Source organism: Anas acuta, chromosome 15 (genome assembly GCF_963932015.1).
Source record: "Anas acuta chromosome 15, bAnaAcu1.1, whole genome shotgun sequence".
Lineage (NCBI taxonomy): Eukaryota > Metazoa > Chordata > Aves > Anseriformes > Anatidae > Anas > Anas acuta.
Genome location: NC_088993.1, coordinates 12629769 through 12647638, shown reverse-complemented (window position 1 = coordinate 12647638; position 17870 = coordinate 12629769). Strand labels below are relative to the sequence as shown.

At 37.7% G+C, this 17870-nt stretch overlaps 1 protein-coding gene across 11 annotated transcripts in view; it reads left to right on the top strand.

Annotated features, from left to right (window-relative positions):
* C15H7orf50 (chromosome 15 C7orf50 homolog) overlaps nt 1-15282 on the top strand; it is a 128176-nt gene extending 112894 nt beyond the window's left edge. For 10 of the 11 annotated variants that reach the window (XM_068699011.1, XM_068699012.1, XM_068699016.1 and 7 more), the window contains 2 exons: nt 6678-6759; nt 11233-15282. In XM_068699011.1, coding sequence (XP_068555112.1) covers nt 6678-6759; nt 11233-11415 — 265 coding nt within the window. In that variant the 3' untranslated portion in view covers nt 11416-15282. Of the gene's footprint in view, nt 1-6547; nt 6573-6677; nt 6760-11232 lie in introns of those variants that run through there. The other variant, XM_068699020.1, reaches the window with a different exon arrangement.
* The last annotated feature ends 2588 nt before the right edge of the window (nt 15283-17870 follow it).

The window sequence follows — 17870 nt, the reverse complement described above, 5'->3', positions numbered from 1 at the left end:
TCAAGCCTCTCTGCTACTACTAGAAACAACAGAAAGTTGTCAACATGTCATTATTACTATATTTATTTTTGACTCAAAATGCAATTTTGCTCCAGACAGGTGAATACAGATATCTGCAACTAAATAATATGCTAGAAAAGGAATTTTTAAAAAAATTGATTTTTTTTCCCAGTGGCATGTTGGTGGCAGTTGCAGGTAGGTTGGTGTCTATGAAAAGCTGACAAGTTGAATCACAGTTAAGATGTGCTGCGTGTATTGTAATATATATATGCGAGGTATGAGCTCTACTGATGACCTGCCTTAGTATTTTGAGGCATTGATACAACTTTCTGGGTCAACTTTCCTTTCCATGTATCATCTGTCTCATCTGTTTATGCTCTGAGCTCTTCAAGGCAATGTCTCATATTGTGTTTGAACAGTGCCTATAGTGGGGGAGGAAGGGGATTTCTATCTTGGATGAAGCTTCAGGATGCAAACATAATATAAAATGTTACAAATAATGGCAAGTGATAAAAGTGCATATAATAAAAGATATGCTGTGATAAACATTTTATGTAGATTTAATCAAAGTTTTGCTCTAAGGCACAAAGGCTCTTCCCTTTTGCTTTATAAATACTTTTTAAGGAAGTTCCGTGACCTGTGTCATTTGCTGTACAGATACAATCTGTCCTTATATTGGACATCAGGACCAAAATGAGATACTAAAAAGAAAGTTTCTTTCTTTCTTCCTGTATGTGTGATTCCTAAACTAAAAATAAAAATAAAAAAAGCTTCTCCTCTCCCCCCCCCGCCTTTTCACAAGTCTTTAGTCATTATGCTACGTATAAACCAGATGGACGAATATATTAAAAATTGTTTTTAAACCACAGATTGAGAATGGGTGCCAGGATTTTCTACCAAAAATGTGGCACTGATTCTAAAATCTGTTGACAATTTTGGAAAGTTTCTTCTGGCGAAAGAACTCTATTAGTGTCTCCTCTCTTCCAGAAAAATAAGAAAAACCTTTATCTAAGTCATAAGTTAATTAGCTTCTAAGCTATAATCGAGAGTCTCAGTATAAATATATTAATTTTCCTAAGAATGGGAGTTGGGACCTAACAGAATCATCCATAATGTGAGAAAAACACAGTTTAAAATAAAGGCTATGACTCTTTCTTGCGTCTGTGCTTGAGTCCTGCCAAAGATTAGTGTGTCAAAGATTTTAATTACAGCCATCCCAGTCAAGTCTTTGAAAATCTATTTAGAATTTAAATTTCGGTTATTTTTCCCAAATGAGGAAAATGAGCACCACATGCACTTGAAATGAGGTTTCCCCTTATCTTGCATAAAATGTTGGCGCATACAGCGAGCCAGCTTTCTCGGCATGCAGAGCATAGGGTTTCCAGAGCATCGCAAGTCCTTGCGATCACTTTCTGACAATGCTGCTTTTGGTAATTGCAGATATACGGGTTTGATGTTGACAATGAAAGAAACTCAAAACCTACTTTTTTAAAAGTAAATTTGTTTCAAATGCCCCGAGAGAATTAGAAGAAATTCTGAATACCTGTGATAAAAATAAACGCCTTAACGTTTCCCTTCAAATAACTGCATGTGTTATGACTGGATAAAAAATTATTATTTCTACTTTGCTATAGGCACTATAGGGCATATATAAAACTTGCACCCACATCCATATATATTTTATATATCCATATAAAACCTCCATCCATAAAATAGCTCTTCTCCCATGAGAATGACACTTTGCCAAATTTCAGTGCCCTCCATGGTGCTTCCAGCAACTCCAGGGAACCTCTTTGGGGAGCCAGGTTCCTTTGCTCGCCTGTTGGCCACACGAAGCATTACAGTCACCCCGAAATGACCTGATAACACTATTCGGTTTCCACATTCTGCTGTATAAAGGCATTTTTCTTGCCTGAAATGTAAGTGCATGGCACGTTAAAGTCCCTGTTATTGTATCTATTGCATTGTGAAATACTAGAGCAAATCATTTGAGTGCCAAGTGCTGCAGTAAGGCTTTAAATATCGTTAAGGGAGTTTTTTAGAGTGTGGTTGCTCTTTATTGAGGAAGCACCTGTTCCACACATTTACGGACAGGGCACTGAGGGCAGCAATTAGGCCTCTTGCACCCTTTGCAGAGTGCTTTCCCTTGGGGGGGTGTCCTGGCCAGAAGGCATGCTGTACACGCAGTGGCATGAGTTGGAGCAGGAGATGTATGTAGAAGAGTGTAGGTGTCCTTGCATTTAGCATGCACCAGTATTCTCCTGCCTTCTGGCGGGTTATTGGCAGCCATGTTTTAGGTTTTGTTTTTCGAGACTTGTCTCCAACCCAGTGATCTTTCCACTTCAATGAGTAAAACTCTCAGTTCTCAGCACAGTGCTTTTCTGCACATAGGAGATTATTTAACAATCGCGACAGCTTCATAGTATTTTGTCCTGGCAAGTAGTCTAAGCAGATGCATTGTTGTCTTCCTGAATCCAATTTGTAACAATAATGTTTTTTCTTACTGTGTTTCTGGAACCAATTTTACTACTTTCCCTTCCCTTTCTCTGCTAGGACATCCCAGAGAGTGCTGTGCCCTGCCTGTGACTGGTTGTCTTCTCTTTGCCTCCTTATGCTGCCAGTACTCAGAAAATGTCCTTTTTTGTCACGGTGCTGAGAAGGGATGTGGTTAAGAGTTTGAAGGCAGACAACATCTGCAGTGAGCAGCTGGGAAGGTACAGCTCAGCCATGTTTTGGGAACAGATCTGTATAAGATTAATGTGTAGACTAAAGCTCATTTATGTGATAGACCAGTGAGAATCTTGGGCAGCTTTTCTACATAAGACTCTCATGCTAAAAAAAATGAAAACAAAAACAAAAAATTCTTTGGGCCACTTGATTCATTTGATTCATGTCCTCTGTATCTTCAATTTCAAAGCCATTTAGGATGAGCATTTGCACAAACATAAAAGTTCTCTTTAACTAAAGTCAACCAATGTGTTTTTTCAATGAGCTAGAGCTCATAAGAAAGATTCAAACATTAACTGTGTAAAGAAGGCAATTAGTGTTTGTACAATATATTGAAAATTACCCCTAGGCATACTGGAAAAATACATGTTTTAAACATGTATATTCTTCATCCAGTTCCATAGTTTATATTAGATTTGGACATAGATGCTTCTAAAAGCTGCCATATTAATTCAGACTGTGAAAGACATCATAATGGTCTATAAAAAGTTGGGATTTTTACTGTAATATAGTTGGTCTTACTCTGTATATTTAATCACTCAAGGGAAAATCCTATTCTGCTGCTGCAGTATGTCAGGGAAGCTTATCTCCATATAAACAGCAAAAAGAGATCTCTCTTGAGTTACAAAGCTTTAACGTTTGTAGTTTAAAAGTTGAGCATTTCTAAAAATGCACTATTTATGTCATTCTGATAAAAAGAGATACCCCATTCTCTTCGGCACCAAGTGATACTTTCAATAGGCTTTAAAGCTGTCATAGGAATAGGAAAAAAGCTGTCATAGTCACAGGAATCGGTGGAAAACTTTTGTTTTTATAACTGTGGAGGGTCCAATTGCAGGGAGCAACTACCACATTATTTGTCTTGAAGATTGTGCATCCATTATCATGAGTGTTTTGGCTACAGTTTGATAGGAAATCAGGTCAGGAGAAGGACCATTTTCCTGAGGGGGGAGAAACAGGGATCGAGGCAGCCAAAGAAAGAGTTCCAGTTAGAAACTTGAGGACATTTTCAGAAAACATGAATACATCCACGGTCTACTAGGGGAAGTACAGCTTTTATTTCCACACTCGTGTAGCCTTTGTTTCTCACAGGACAAGGTGCAGGTCAAAAGAAATGGTTTGGGATACTCTGGTGCTGTGATGGGCACAGATGTAGGTTCTGTGGTTGATTATTTTAAAGCGTTTGTTGTTCTTATTATGGTGTATGTAGAGAGAAACCTTTCTAGAAGACTAGCTGAAGCTTTGGTTTGTTCCCACAAGAGAACCCACTAGAGTGGAAGTGGGATCTTACATGCAAGAGTGCAATGGTTTGCCTTAACATGTAGGAAAGAGCATATGGTTTTGGTAATAGGCTCATAAGAGCAATTAACCTCATAGTGCACTCAGTTGTTAGTTTCAGTTGTTTATAAACTAGGTAATAAAGATATTTTAACGTGGGATAGCTTTATAGGAGGTTAGTGGAATCAGGCTACATTTTTCAAGTTAGTACCTGTTAGTACTCAGGTGAAGGTACAAGTGATAGAAACATAAAATCAGCAGAGGATAAAATATTCACTGTTATGTAGTATATCTAACCAACAAATTTGAGTCACAAATGTATAATACTTTGTATAAAGACAGAAAAATATGTTAAAGGTTTTCATTAGAAGAGGGACTGTTTTCACAGGATGCAGTCACAGATCTGTCATTCAGCTTGTTCTTGTCACCTTGGAAGGATTATAATGTAAGCAGTTTCCATGCTCATTTCATGTTAAAAAGAGTTTTAAACTTGCCTTCTTCATGTTGTACAAATACACAGTGTTTCCCTATAATAGCTTCCATGCTATTGCTCAGGAGGATGAACCTTATAAACAAATGTGTTTCTTTCAACATCAAGTACCATCATTGTCTTCTTTTCTTTTGGTTTAAGGACTGGTCGAAATTAACTCCCTTCCTGCACAAGTTCCAATTTCTCTGTTAGGAGCTACTGATTTGGGAGACGGAGCTTGGGCACAAATAAGCCAGTGACCTGTCCCACCATGTACCCACAGAAAGGCCCCTTTGCCTTCCTTCTGTCTGCTCCTTGCACTGCAAGTTGTGTATTCTGACAGCCGTTACTTTGCACTGGGGTCAAGGGGTGCCAAAGGTCTTTGCTTGCAGGTATTTTGGTTTTCAGGTTGGGGGGTATGAGGATGGTATTTTTTTATTTGATTCTGCAGCTTCTGACAACCTGCTTTTGGGCTGTCTTCTGTCTGTTTATTGACAGTGTCCCAAAAGAGACCTCTAAATCAGTTCAATATTGGATTTAATTTTAGTTGTGTAGAATATCATATGTTGTGGTTATTAATGTTGTGTCTGTCATTTTTCATTTACTGTTATTTGTCTCATTTTTACTTTGTACTTTGGCTACAGAGATTTTTATTGAATTTAGCTAGTGATAAGCCTAATGAGTTGTTGCCAGTTTTTCTTTATCGTGAATTTTTAAGTCAATAAAACATTTGTGGGGCTGGAAGGACAGAGGCTTCCAGACTTGCAGTCTTGTTTTTTTCTGTTTCATTGGATTGACTGAGCAACGTATTTACTGGTGCATCATTCCTCGAATATGAGGACTCTTCTGCATTATTAGACTTGACAGTGTTTAAACAATGCTAATTCTCATATCCAGCTGGCTTTTCAATTGATTTCTGTGCTCTCTGTTGCTGTGTAAAACAAGCTGGAACATTAAAGACATCTTACATGCTACCCTCTGGAGACTTGTCTTCCTTTTAGAGAAAAATCAAATAAGTATAAAATTTGCTGGGTTTTCTCCTCTTGTTTTCCACTGGATCTTTAAATGATGTATCAGTGTATTGACAAATTTTGTACATGTTAAGATGCTAATTTAAAAATTATACATTTAAAAAGCAGTATTCATTTTAGAGTGAGATTTGCTAGATTGCTCATTTGTTTACAGAACTAAGCATGTGCCTCTTTTTCATCGAAAACAAAATATTACTACCTTTAAAATTATGTTTAAGATGTACATAAAATTGCCATTTTAACACAGCTAAAATCTTGCATATTTAAAATTTGATTGCTAAACAGCCAAAAGAACATTGACAGATGTTAGTCATTTGTTTTGCAAGTTCACTTTTCACAGTATTGAAGCAGCCTGCTGTTTTGAGCTAAATATTGAAATCAGAATTCCCAGGGAGAGCGAGGGGTAAAGCATTTTCTGTCCCATAAATGTCAATGTTGAAGTCATACCTTTCATCAAATCAAAGCCTTAAAACACATGCTTCTGAAAAACGAATTTGCTCTGCTCTGTAGCAGTCCGTAGCTCATGGGGGACGAGGGAAGCTGTGCTGAGCTCTCCTGCTATTTCCTGTGTCCCAAAACGTGCTTCAACCACTGCAACCAGGGGACATGGTGACTTCTGACATGACTCTGCTTCCAGTTCTTTAGGGGCCGCTAAATTTCACATGAATGTAAGCTAATTGGGAAAGGCTAAATATTTAAGCCCAAACTTGGGTGCTTGTCCACAGGTCCTCCCCAGACGCTCAGGTAGGCCAGCAGCTGGCGAGGACAGCAGGGTACTGGTTTGGGGCTGCCAGTTCTCCTGGGTCAGATGAGGGCAACAGCCTCTCGTAACTGCCTGCTCACAGGGGAGGAGTGGGGCCCGGTTCGTAATGTCAAGGAATCAGTGCTTGCTGATGAAAATACTTAACATTCTTGGCTAGGATCTCTTCTATGATCTTCTCGCTTTTTGCACAAAAGCCATGTAGCCTTCCCTCGTACTCTTTTTCGCCTCTTGAGTAAAACATTTGCTGATATCTGTTTAACCCAGTGTTGTGAAACTCCATGCGGTGCATGCAGAGTTACTTGGGGTCATTATAAGAAATGCTTTATGAATAATAAATATTTTGATCACACAGTAGTTCATTCACTTTTTTTGTTTTGTTTTGTTTTGTTTTGTTTTTAATTTTCTACAGCTGGTCTAAAAATCCAGAAGAATGGAAGTTTCAAAAAACAAGACAAACCTGGCTTCTCTTGCACATGTATGATAAAGAGAAGGTTTGTATTAACAGTATTTTTTTCAGAATTAAAATGTTACACGGTTTAATAAGCTAGTTGTAGTTATTGTTTGTTAATAAAAAGTTACTAGCATTAACAATGCTCTTTTCTAATAATTTTAAATAATAAATCAATTAACTATGTTTTTAAGTAAAATGCTTAGCCATTTTAATTGCTTGTAATTTAATGTTTCTATTTTGGGGGGTGATCATTCTTCTTTGTATCCTAGACTTTTACACTTGATGCATGTGAAACATAGAAAGGATTGACATTATATAAACCTGAAGCTATTCCCTGAAGTGAGAATATATTTGCACTGTGTCCTGCAGTTGAATTTCTGAACGTGGAACCCAGTGCTGTAAGCTACGGTTCTTGTATTGCTTCAGATATCTCGGGCTCCATGGAAGATGTACAGACATATTGCCAAAATGTTAAAATAGCTTTCTCATTAAAATATGAGTGAAACCTTATGTTGATTGTAAAAACCATAAAATATAACCAGAAGCTAGGCTTGCATCATCACTGAAATCCATTCATTTCATAACTTAAAAAACAACCTAAATTTAATTTCCAACAAGCATCTGACCATTGTAGTACAGAACAGAGGATTTCAGATCATTAATTTTGTTGTGCAATAGAACAAACATCTAGTCGTTTGCACAGTGGCTTACTTATTGATTCATTTAGTTGACATTCACTCAGATTTTGCTGACTTTGTGTGTGCACTTGGACATTTAAGCATAACAATCTTCCTGACCCAGATTACTCTGCGGCTCTTAAGCCAACCACCTGACATAGGGTGTTACCTTTACGATTAAAAGTACATTTAGAGAACCGTGTAATTAAAACCAGAATTTCATGAAAGCAAAAATGTTCACACTGTGGAATACTTTAAAAAGATTAGTTGCAGAATACGAATTTGTTAGTAGGTATTTTTTATTCTTAAGTGTCTCCTTTAAAAGTCTTTATCAACCTTTTGAAATCGATGTGTGTTCTTTAAAGCTACCTAGAAATTGTTTTATAGGCAGAGTGACGTTTTTGCTTTTTTACCTGTTTACTTTGGGATTTGTTTTGAAATATAGTGGGAAATAATTAACTATGAGTAGATTTTTTTTCGTATATCAAAATACAGTTTTACTCCACATTTCTCAACATTGAAATTAAAGCTTCCTTTCTAGTATTTTTTTTAATCTGATGAAAGCATAATGATTTATTTATATTCACATATTTTGTACTGTTTAGTAATAGGAGATGCATTGAATATGAGCTTTAGATAATGATTAACATCTGCATTCAGATTCAGTAAAGTTAGCAGAACGGCTCGAGTGCTTATAATCAAACATGTGACGAAGCCTTTTTCTTCATCAAGACTGGGGAGGGCAGACCGGCTTCTTTTGAATATGTTTTTATACCCAAATCCAGCTTCCTGTCCATTACAGAATAAAATCTGTTGGATATCCAAGCATGACTAAAATACAAAAGGAGACATGAGTTTCCTTCCTTCCTAAGCCACATCTTTGATCTCTTGGTGTCACTCGTATGCCTACTGAAAAGCCATGCCAAGAGGTAAATTAAGTTTCCTGTACTGATGCTCTTCTTTCTGTAGGAAGTAAGTTGAGGTTTTGTAGTCATTTACAATGTGAATTTATTTTTAAGTCCCTTTAACATCCATCTGCGGGTTGGCTGACAGCTTCAAAGCCCAGCCTGTATACCTACGGTGTGTATACTTCTTCAGGATCCTGTACAAAGTAAACACTGCTTCCTCTGTTATCTTTGCCATTTGGCACAGCACTTTTAGAAAGTCACTACACAGATTGTCTTCAGCTTCTGGACTGCAAATCCCTGGGGGGGTTCTGAAGGTTCCTCAGAAGGTAACAGAAAAGCCAGCTTGGTGTCAGCAAGCTGACGCTCACTGCGCAGATATCTCTATTTGCCTTGCAGAATAGGTGGGCATCTGCAAGTCTAAAAAGTCTGAAAACTTCTTGAATTACAAAGGGTAATTTAAAAGCAATACCTGTTCTTTTCCTGCTGTTATTTAGTAGTGTTTCCCCCCTTTTCATGATGTCTTACAGTTCCTGAGCATTCAGGAGCTGACAGTAATTATTTCACTTGGAGATGTTTCCATGTTAGCCAGTTCCAATGCATATTAAGTAGAGCAGAGGCAGGGTTGGTTGAGAAAAAGAAAAAGAAGCAAGAAAAAGTGCAAAACAGTGTAAAACAACCATAGTAATAATAAAAAATCCCACTTGCCATCACTTCCACTGGCCAGAGACATAGTGAGAGATGTTAGTATCCAACTTCAAGACTCCCCAAAAGCTGATCTTAGAGACGGACTGTGTTTCTTTTTGTAAAACCTCAACAAGCGTCCCTGAAATTACGTATTTTTTTTTACTGTATTTTAAGAATTAAGATGTTGATTCAACCAGCTTTTTGCTGTCTTTTTTTTTGTTGTTGTTCTGGTTGTCCAGTCCTTGCTATGACCCAAGTGTATAAGGTAGGAGGAAAAGATATTATTTTGTCTACATGTTCCTGTATTGAAATCTCTTGCTGAAAAAATAAAACAACAAATAATTGTGTTACAGAAAAAAACAAAACAAAACAAAAACAAAAACAAACAACAAACAAAAAAACAGACTTTGAGCACTTGTGTGCTTATGCCTACGGCCAAATGCTTTATAGACCTCAGGCAGGCACACGTCTGTCTGCACACTTAGTGTTTCGAAGTTCAGAGTAGGCTTTTAATTCCCCCTTTAAGCACTTTGCTTAAATGATATAGTAATAACTGTAATTCTACGCAGTGAACTATGAGTGTACCACAAGACCTGAGAACAAGAGGCATAAATTATGTAGATAATTTGGCTAAGGTTTGAAATCTAGAAATGTTGCTGAGCTTTAAAAAACCGACGCTGAGTATCTGCATTAAAGGAGCACAGTTGTGCTGAAATCGTTTGCATCTGAACATTTTTGTCTGTTAGCAGCACATGTTTACTGTGTGTAAAAATGCTTTCAAAAAAGTAGGCATTTTTTACTATTCTTCAATGTGTTGGATAAGTATATTGCAGCAACACTTCGTATATCATCAATTTCAGCGTTAGTCACTCAAAAATTAATATTTTTTGTATCTGAATTGTTTCTTTAACATAGGAGTGTTTGTGTGAAGAATTTAAAGGTTTTCCATAGTGTATAAGTTATGAGGCTGGATGTAGACTTCAGTTTTGATTTACTGCTCTGTAGTATCTCTGATTGATTAAGGCAGCCCTGGAATATTTTCTTCCTCTTCGTTGAGAGTGATAGAAGTTTTAGCGATCAAAGTTATACTGCCAAATGGTGATGGAGAAATAAGTTGTAAATTAAGTATCTGTTGAAGCTCTGTCTTCTCTGAAATGTTGATACTTTGCAGAATTGAAACAGCCCTCGCACAATTAGTCTCCAATCCTTTAAATACTTACGTATGTTTAACTTTACTCATGTTGAGTGTGCCTTTTAAAGTTATATGTGTAAAGTTAAACATAAAGAAAAATATTTGTGGGATTAGGTCATTTTAACATCTGATTCGCAGCTAAAATATTCTCTTATTGGCTGCGACTTGTTCCACAGATACGCAACATAAAGTTAAGATATGCTTCAGTGTAGGTCTGTTCACCTAATACTTTTAAAAATGCATCGTTTTGAAATACTGAATAAATCATTGAAAAGTCTTTGCTAGGCTATTGCCAAGATTATTTAATGTAGTTGTATGTTGTACCAGATAAGCTAAAATTTAATCTATTGCTAGTTAATTAGAAAGGAAGTAAAATGGGGGTAATGGAACTGTAGATGACTAAACTGCTTTTGATGTTAGACATATTAAAAGAGCCTATCAGTTTTAGTCAGCGTGATTTAAAAATTATTTCCATATGTCTGAATTCAATTTGTTTTTCAAATTAAATTCTATTCCTTTGTATAAGCATTCTGTCAAAGTCACAATCTGCTGTTTGCTGGTGGGTGGTATCTCATCTTAGCAAACAAATAATTTTGGCTGGGGGTGAGGATACTTCTAGCAAAATTCTTTCCTCAGACATGTGCATGCAGTTCTCCCTGGGTTTGGTAAGGTTTGCATGCACGTTTCCAAAGCCAGGATTTGGCTAGTGCATGTTTTTCCTTCCAACAGCCCTCACAGGCTGGAGCTCTCTCTCAGGCAGTGTTTGCATTTGCTGATCAGCATTTCCACATCTGCTTAGCATTTCCCCTCAGATGCTTTGCCCATCTGAGCACATGACAGCGCTCTCACCATGGTCCATCCCTCCCGGCAATCCCAACACTGGCAAGAAGTGCTTCCATTAGCAGTGGGCATTGCCAAATGCAATAGCCCGTGAAATTCTCCTAATTATCTTTCAGGTGATGGTCTGACGTGATTATGAATGAACATTGAGAGAGAAGAAAATAAATCAAAAATTTTTAATTCCTTCTTTGTTTGTTTTCTTTTCTTTAAAGGTTCCAGATGAGTATTTCACCATTTTACTGGATTATCTGCAGGGACTTCAAGGCAAAGCACGAGACACAACTGTGCAGAAAGCTGAAGCTCTTATGAAGGAGTTGGACGGGTCAGATGCAGAAGACCCGAGCATGGTGGAGAAGAGCGAGCGAATACGACAAGTTCTGCAACTGCTGTCCTGAGTGTTTTTGTGTCTTGATGGTTGTCTGGTGGGAGAAGGATAGAACGTAATGCACAGATACTACAAATCAGTTGTAAAGACATATTTTGATAATGAATCTTTATGCTAAATTTTCATATTTTGCACTTGTGTTTTCCAACCACAATTATTTATAATGTTTTTAGGTGATGAAATCAAAACAGAACACCGTATTTGATCCACAGACATGCTGTTTTGATTAAAAGTAATCTTACTGCGTATCTTTAGAAAAATAAACCTCTCTTTCTTGTTAGTTTTTCTCCACTTCCCCATGTAATTAATGTTAAATAAGAGGAGCTTTGCAGTTCTTAATAAGAAGAGCAAAGCAACCAACAAAAAGCCTGGAGGTTCTTTTACAATGGCAGCTTTTAAAATTAACATACAGTACAGTGCCTGCTCAGCCAGCTGTAATCTATCACTTTCAGCTTTAGAAGTATGTCATTTGGATTTGGGAAAGATCATTTTCAGTCTGTTGAACACGGGTTGTATAACACAGTTGCTTATTAGTACTTCACGCAGCGATCTGAAGATACCATCAGCTTTGTTAGTTTTCCTTGTATATTTTAAAGGTTTCAAATGCTTTATGGCAATTGTTTAGATATTCAGATAATGTACAGATGGGGACAGATCAAACCCTTTGACCACATGTAGTGAAATCATCTGATTGTACATAAACTTACGCTAAGATGAGAAGTGCCATGCTGCAACTTTTTGTGGATAGCCCGCCAATGTTACATTTTTTATCTTTCTCTTGTAATTGGCATCCAAAAGAGTTAATTTGTGTTCATTTGCTTCGACATGGGATATTTGTCTCCTATGAATATGCTGAAAATGGGGCTTTCAAGTAAAAAACAAGGACATTAATTACTCAAAAGTTGGATGATTGGCGTATTTAATAACACTTGTGTTCAGACAGTGTTCTTGACCTGATTCTTTAATCTTTCTGCAAACGTTGTTCTTACTTTATTAATAACAACAGTATGAAATGTGTGGTATTTTGGAAGAGTAGCTGTCTTTGGGAATTACTGCTTTAATTTGGGTGGGTGAAGGAGAGGAGAATCTATGGATATGCTGGCCTAATTTTTCAATAGGCATTTGAGTGGATTTGACAGCCCTCACAGTCATGGATTACTACAAATCTTTAAAAGTATGAAATTTATTACTAGTAACAAATAACTTATGCTTTCTGACTTATTAAATATGATGTTTTCAGACGAAAAAGACTAGAGAGCAGCGTGCCCTGCTTTAACACAATAATTGTGATGGAGTTAACACAACGGGGAGCAGACTGCAGCAGAAGTGACCAGCCTCTGTTGAGCTGCTGATGGCTCAAAAACATTTCAGGATGACCATTGGATGTGGGCTGTGGAGCTAGCTCTCTCGGAGGATGCATGCAGTGTCAAAGCAGGGATTTCCAAAGGGCTGGAAGAAAGGATGGCACAGGTACAATGCAGGAGGAAGGAAGACATGCAGACAGGTATGAGGGAAGATCACAGATCTCAGTGAAGAGTAAGCTTGGGCAAATGAGGGGAGAAATGGCAGAAGTATAAGACAGAAATGCAGGTTTTCACAAAGTTGAGTGAGCTCACATGCAGGACCACCCTAATATTGTAGCTGTCAATTTAAATGATCTTGTTTCTTCCCCCGTCCCCTTTGCTTTCTCTTTTTCTACCACTGATAAGGTCACGAGCTGGAAAGATCTTTCTGAGTCCCAAGGCTATATAAAATTGAGTTTCCAGTGCAAAAGTCAGTGAAAAGGATCTGTAATAAAGGGAAGTGATACTGACATTAAGTGAACTGGTACAAGATCTTTGGATCTTCTGTTTTATGCCTGAGAATGTGCAGCTGAGAAAACCTGATGTTAGTAGAAGCAGAGGCTGATGCTTTTTTCTCTCCATGAGAAGGAAGGATGAATTTCTAATGGATGAAGTTTTCAAAGCATCTTCTTGTGATTTTATGATTGCATTTTAGGTGTCAGAGAAGACTGTGTGTTCTGTCTTAGATATTTGAGAATCACCACTTTCGATTTTTCTATTACACAAGAACGTGCGTCCTCATTGTGCACTTCTTACACCTTGTAGCTTAAAAGCACAGCACGCTGCAAGCATATTCTGGAAGAGACTTGTAGAAAGGATTGCAAAGATAAGGCCCAGGTGAAAAGATGTGAACCTTTTATCAGCATGATAGATTTAGTAAGATTTGCCTTCCTTGAACCTTTGTTCTGGCTATATGCAAATGCCATCAAGATTAAGAATGTCATATTTCTTTTTACATCAATTAATATTAAAAATATGTAGGGCCTGCCAGTCTGCAGTCTGTGTGAACAATAACATGGGGAATAAAGCAGCTAGAGCCTCTCGGCAGTGCGGTCTTTGCTCTCTTCTCCAGCTCAGTTCCAACTTTCACTTCAGTGCTACCAGTTACTGGATGAAGGGTATGGTCTTTGGCTTTCACTTCTTGCAGTTACGGGAAATTCAGAAACTAACAAATAAGGTGTCTGTTGTTCTGCTGGTGTTTGGTTGAGAAAGCAATGTATCTGCCACATGACTCTTCGTGTGTGGTACTGCTCAAAGGCCATCAATGTCTGGAAACAGGTTAAAAGGCTTGTGGAACTTCTGCTTTGTGCTGTTACTCTACATGACATGGGCTTTAAAGCTCAGCTGGAAATATTGTAAATATGTTTTTATACTTGGTGTTGTAGTATAAATAGGAAGGGACACTTAAATGGCATTTCACTTTTTTCCTTTCTCCTTCTCTTGAATCTTCAACTAGTAGGCAAAAAATTAATCTTCCAAACACCCATGAAATACAAAAGTAATCACTTTTCTGGGAGGTGTGTGTTGTTAGGCCCATTTAAAAGATGAGATTGTGAGGACCTTACCCAACACAGTGTGCAAATTCAATAGCATCTGTGGCAATCAAATTCTGTCTCTTCAATATGTGAGCCACCAGGCCAGCTTCTGCTTCCTGCTCAGCTTGGGATTTGAATCTAGAAATTTGGATTGTATAATGAATAAATTTAGTCGGATTTCCTTCATGATGTAGTTTAAATTATATATTTTAAATTATTAAATGTATAATACCACTATTGAATTCCTGAACCTGGTCAAAGCTGTGAAGGAAGTGACAATCTGTCACTTCATTCATTTTATTCTGTCATTTAATCACCTAGAATTTTCCAATTTTAACATTAGTTGTAGCTTAGCCAATCATATAGATACAGATAGGACAAAATGGTGTCTGGGTTTCCGTTTAAATGTCTGCTGTGTTCATAAAACTTGAATCCAAGGCTAGAAGTAACAGTGTGTACAGTCTGACAAATGACATCTTCATCTGCCTACTCTAATTGTCTTCTAGTTGGGCTAATCTGCATTGTGTAGCTCCAACTAGAAGAATTCCTATCTTAAGAGAATGCTGAAGTCAGGGCTTCTAGGCAAAATAACGGAACATTAATTACTCAAAATTGCTTAAAGCTGGAACTGTGCCTCTAATGACAGTACTAATTACTCAAAATCTGACAATGTAAAAAGTTCCCTTTAATTTGGCTGATCCTTCCCATGGATTTTATATCTTCTTGGCTCTCCAGTGTCTGCCCACAATTTTAATTTGTTATCACCATTGTAAAATTACTGAGTAAATGAATTGTCTCTTCTTATTTGGAAAGGATAGATCATAGCTGTTGAATGTGTAGTTTATTTCAATATTTTGTCCCTCTGGATAATAGCTCTGCTGTGTTTTTGTTAATTTAAGCAACGTTAAATTTGTTAACTTTTGTTAAGTTAAGCAATGTGACTCTTGTCTTGTCTCCTACCATTGCAGGTAGCTTAGAAATACATTTCTTTGGTTCAGACTTGATAGCTCTTTTTTTTGTTTGTTTGTTTGGTTGGTTGGTTTGTTTTGTCATTTTCTTTAATTTTGCCACTAAGTCAGAGTCAGAAAAAGCAATAATAAGAGATTTAAGTTGCAAAGTCAGCACACAGAAAATTAGAAAACATAAGAATGGAAATTGTCTATGTAATTTTAATTTTACTCCTTCATGCATATATAATATGGTGCATCAGTACTGTATTTTCCATTACATATAACTAATAAGTCATTCATTCAGTGTTTTCCTAGCAATTCTGCTACTATTCTTATTTTCAGAATTTAGTTCTACAAAGTAGTATTAAAACCAGAGAAGTCACTTTGCTGTGTGGATTTGATCCTGCAGAGAAGGAATTAGTAGAAAGTTTCCTATTCATTTCAGTAGGTGTAGCAGCTAGCCACAGAATTTTCATCACAAGCATTCCCTTTAAAACACGTTTTAATATTTTAATTCATTTACAGTCAAAATACTGAATTGATGTTACTTAATTTAAACCCAGTTTTGTTGACATAAAACTTTCCAGTGGCTTATTCTCATTTAGTCTTTGGTTTCCTTTCAAGTCTTCCTTTCTGTATGGCTGAATGAGCTAGTTATTTCTGCCTCTGCAAATAGGAATATTAGTTGTTTACAGTGATTCCAGTCATACAAGGACACAATTAAATGTCCTTGCCTTTGCAGCACAAGCTGCTTTTAGCCGTGATTTATAATTACATTCTATTTTAATTTCTTCATAAGAACTTACATAGTCAACAACTTAATATGGTCAAAAATAATTGTTTTTTAAATTATGTTTTTTTCCTGCAGCGAGCGGGCACTACCGAACTAAATAAAACTAATGAATAAGTGAAGGGGGAAGGGCAAGGCAAAACAGTGGTTTATCTTTCTTTGTCAACACAAAGCTGAATAAGAAGCTTGTGTTACTAGGAAGGTTTGGCTGATGTTACAGACACGGAGGGAGGGACCTTAGGATAAAAACAGAAGAGCAGTCATACAGTTGCTCTTACTGATTTTTCTTTTTTCCTGCATACAGAAAATTTTTGGCATTCCCCAACAAAACCCACAAACACACCTACGTCAAAAATTTAAATAGGTTTTGAAATCAAATACTTGAAGCTCAAGAAATGCCACATGTATATAAATGGCCAGAAGAATTCTAATTCTACCTCTCCAGGCCTCCAACCTGGACACTGAATGAAAAGGGATTGTGTTAGAAAGAAACAAGCAAAAAAACCCAAAGTATGTGAGCACATAGTTGAAGCTTGTTACCAATCATGCTTGCATGCACAGTGAGGAGGACTTACATTTCCTATTCGTTTTAGTTATTTGGATTTTTTAAGAAGGTTTGCTGATAATTGAAGTATCACATAGCCTTTTGCTGTTACAACTGACATCTGTTTTCTTCATGGTCCCATTGTATTTATAAAACCATAAGCCTTGGGACACAGGGTCTGTCACTCTCATTTGCTTATAAATAGTTAGGGCTAGCTGTGGCCCTGTGAAAATAATCATGTGTTGTTGAGCTCCTTTGGACCCAAAGAAGGATGTTGAAAGTGCGTGTTTCCCTGTACTCTTCTAGAGATGTAACAGACTTTGGCAGCATCCTTTGTATCAGCCAGGCCTTCTTAAGCTCCATGAAATTGCCCAAACGTGGTACAGCGTTGCTGTGTAGAAATTTGCCAGGCAACCCACAGCTCTTATCTGTGGGGCACTTTGAGACACGAGGCTGCAGGGTCTCAGCACCCAGCACAACACCTTCCTTGGCCTCACCGCCCATTTTCAGTCCTGGGCTGTTGAGACTTGCAACCATTTTATTTGTCTACTCCTTTGTGGGCTTAATTTGACTAAACAAACTGGTTTACAAGTTCTTTTGGCATACTGAGAGCTTGAGCTGCAGCCATGGTTTCTCTCTGGTAGCATAGATACGTGTAAATAGACTTTATGGATTTTACAGCTCGTGCTTTTTATTAGAAGCAGAAGCTCTTGCAGGATCCTGGAAATGACTGACCAGCGCCCTGATTTACCTTGTTAAACAAGATGGGTATTTCCATGAGCTGTCACAAATGCATGCCAGCAGATAGACAGGACTGCAGCGAGCCAAGAAACCAAGTATGGGCATCGAGCATACCAGAGGGCAAGAGTGACACTCAGGAATGTAACCTCCTGAAGTTCCCTGGTTAAGGCAAGATGCCACCTGGCACGACTCCTGGCTGCTGTAAGTTTAAAAATAACAAATAGCATCCCTATTACATAGGAAATCTTTTGTCCATGTTTAATGGGGCAATTTGATAGGAGAGAAAGAATAAACATGTAGCTTCTCTGAACTCTTACTTGTGGTTACTGCTCAGGGCCAAAACAACTGAAAATACCACGGCTGATTGTAAGCAGGCACCCGCACACAAACCGCTGGCACTGAGCAGATGAAACCGGTGAGAAATTCCAGTGTCTGAGCCTGCTCATCAGTGACATCCCCCCCAGTTCACAGCCCTGGTGCCAGCTCAGCCCCAGGAAGGACTTCAGTGCCTTTAGTGCTGATGGAGTTACCAGAGCATAAATACCTCCGAAGTGTGTGCATA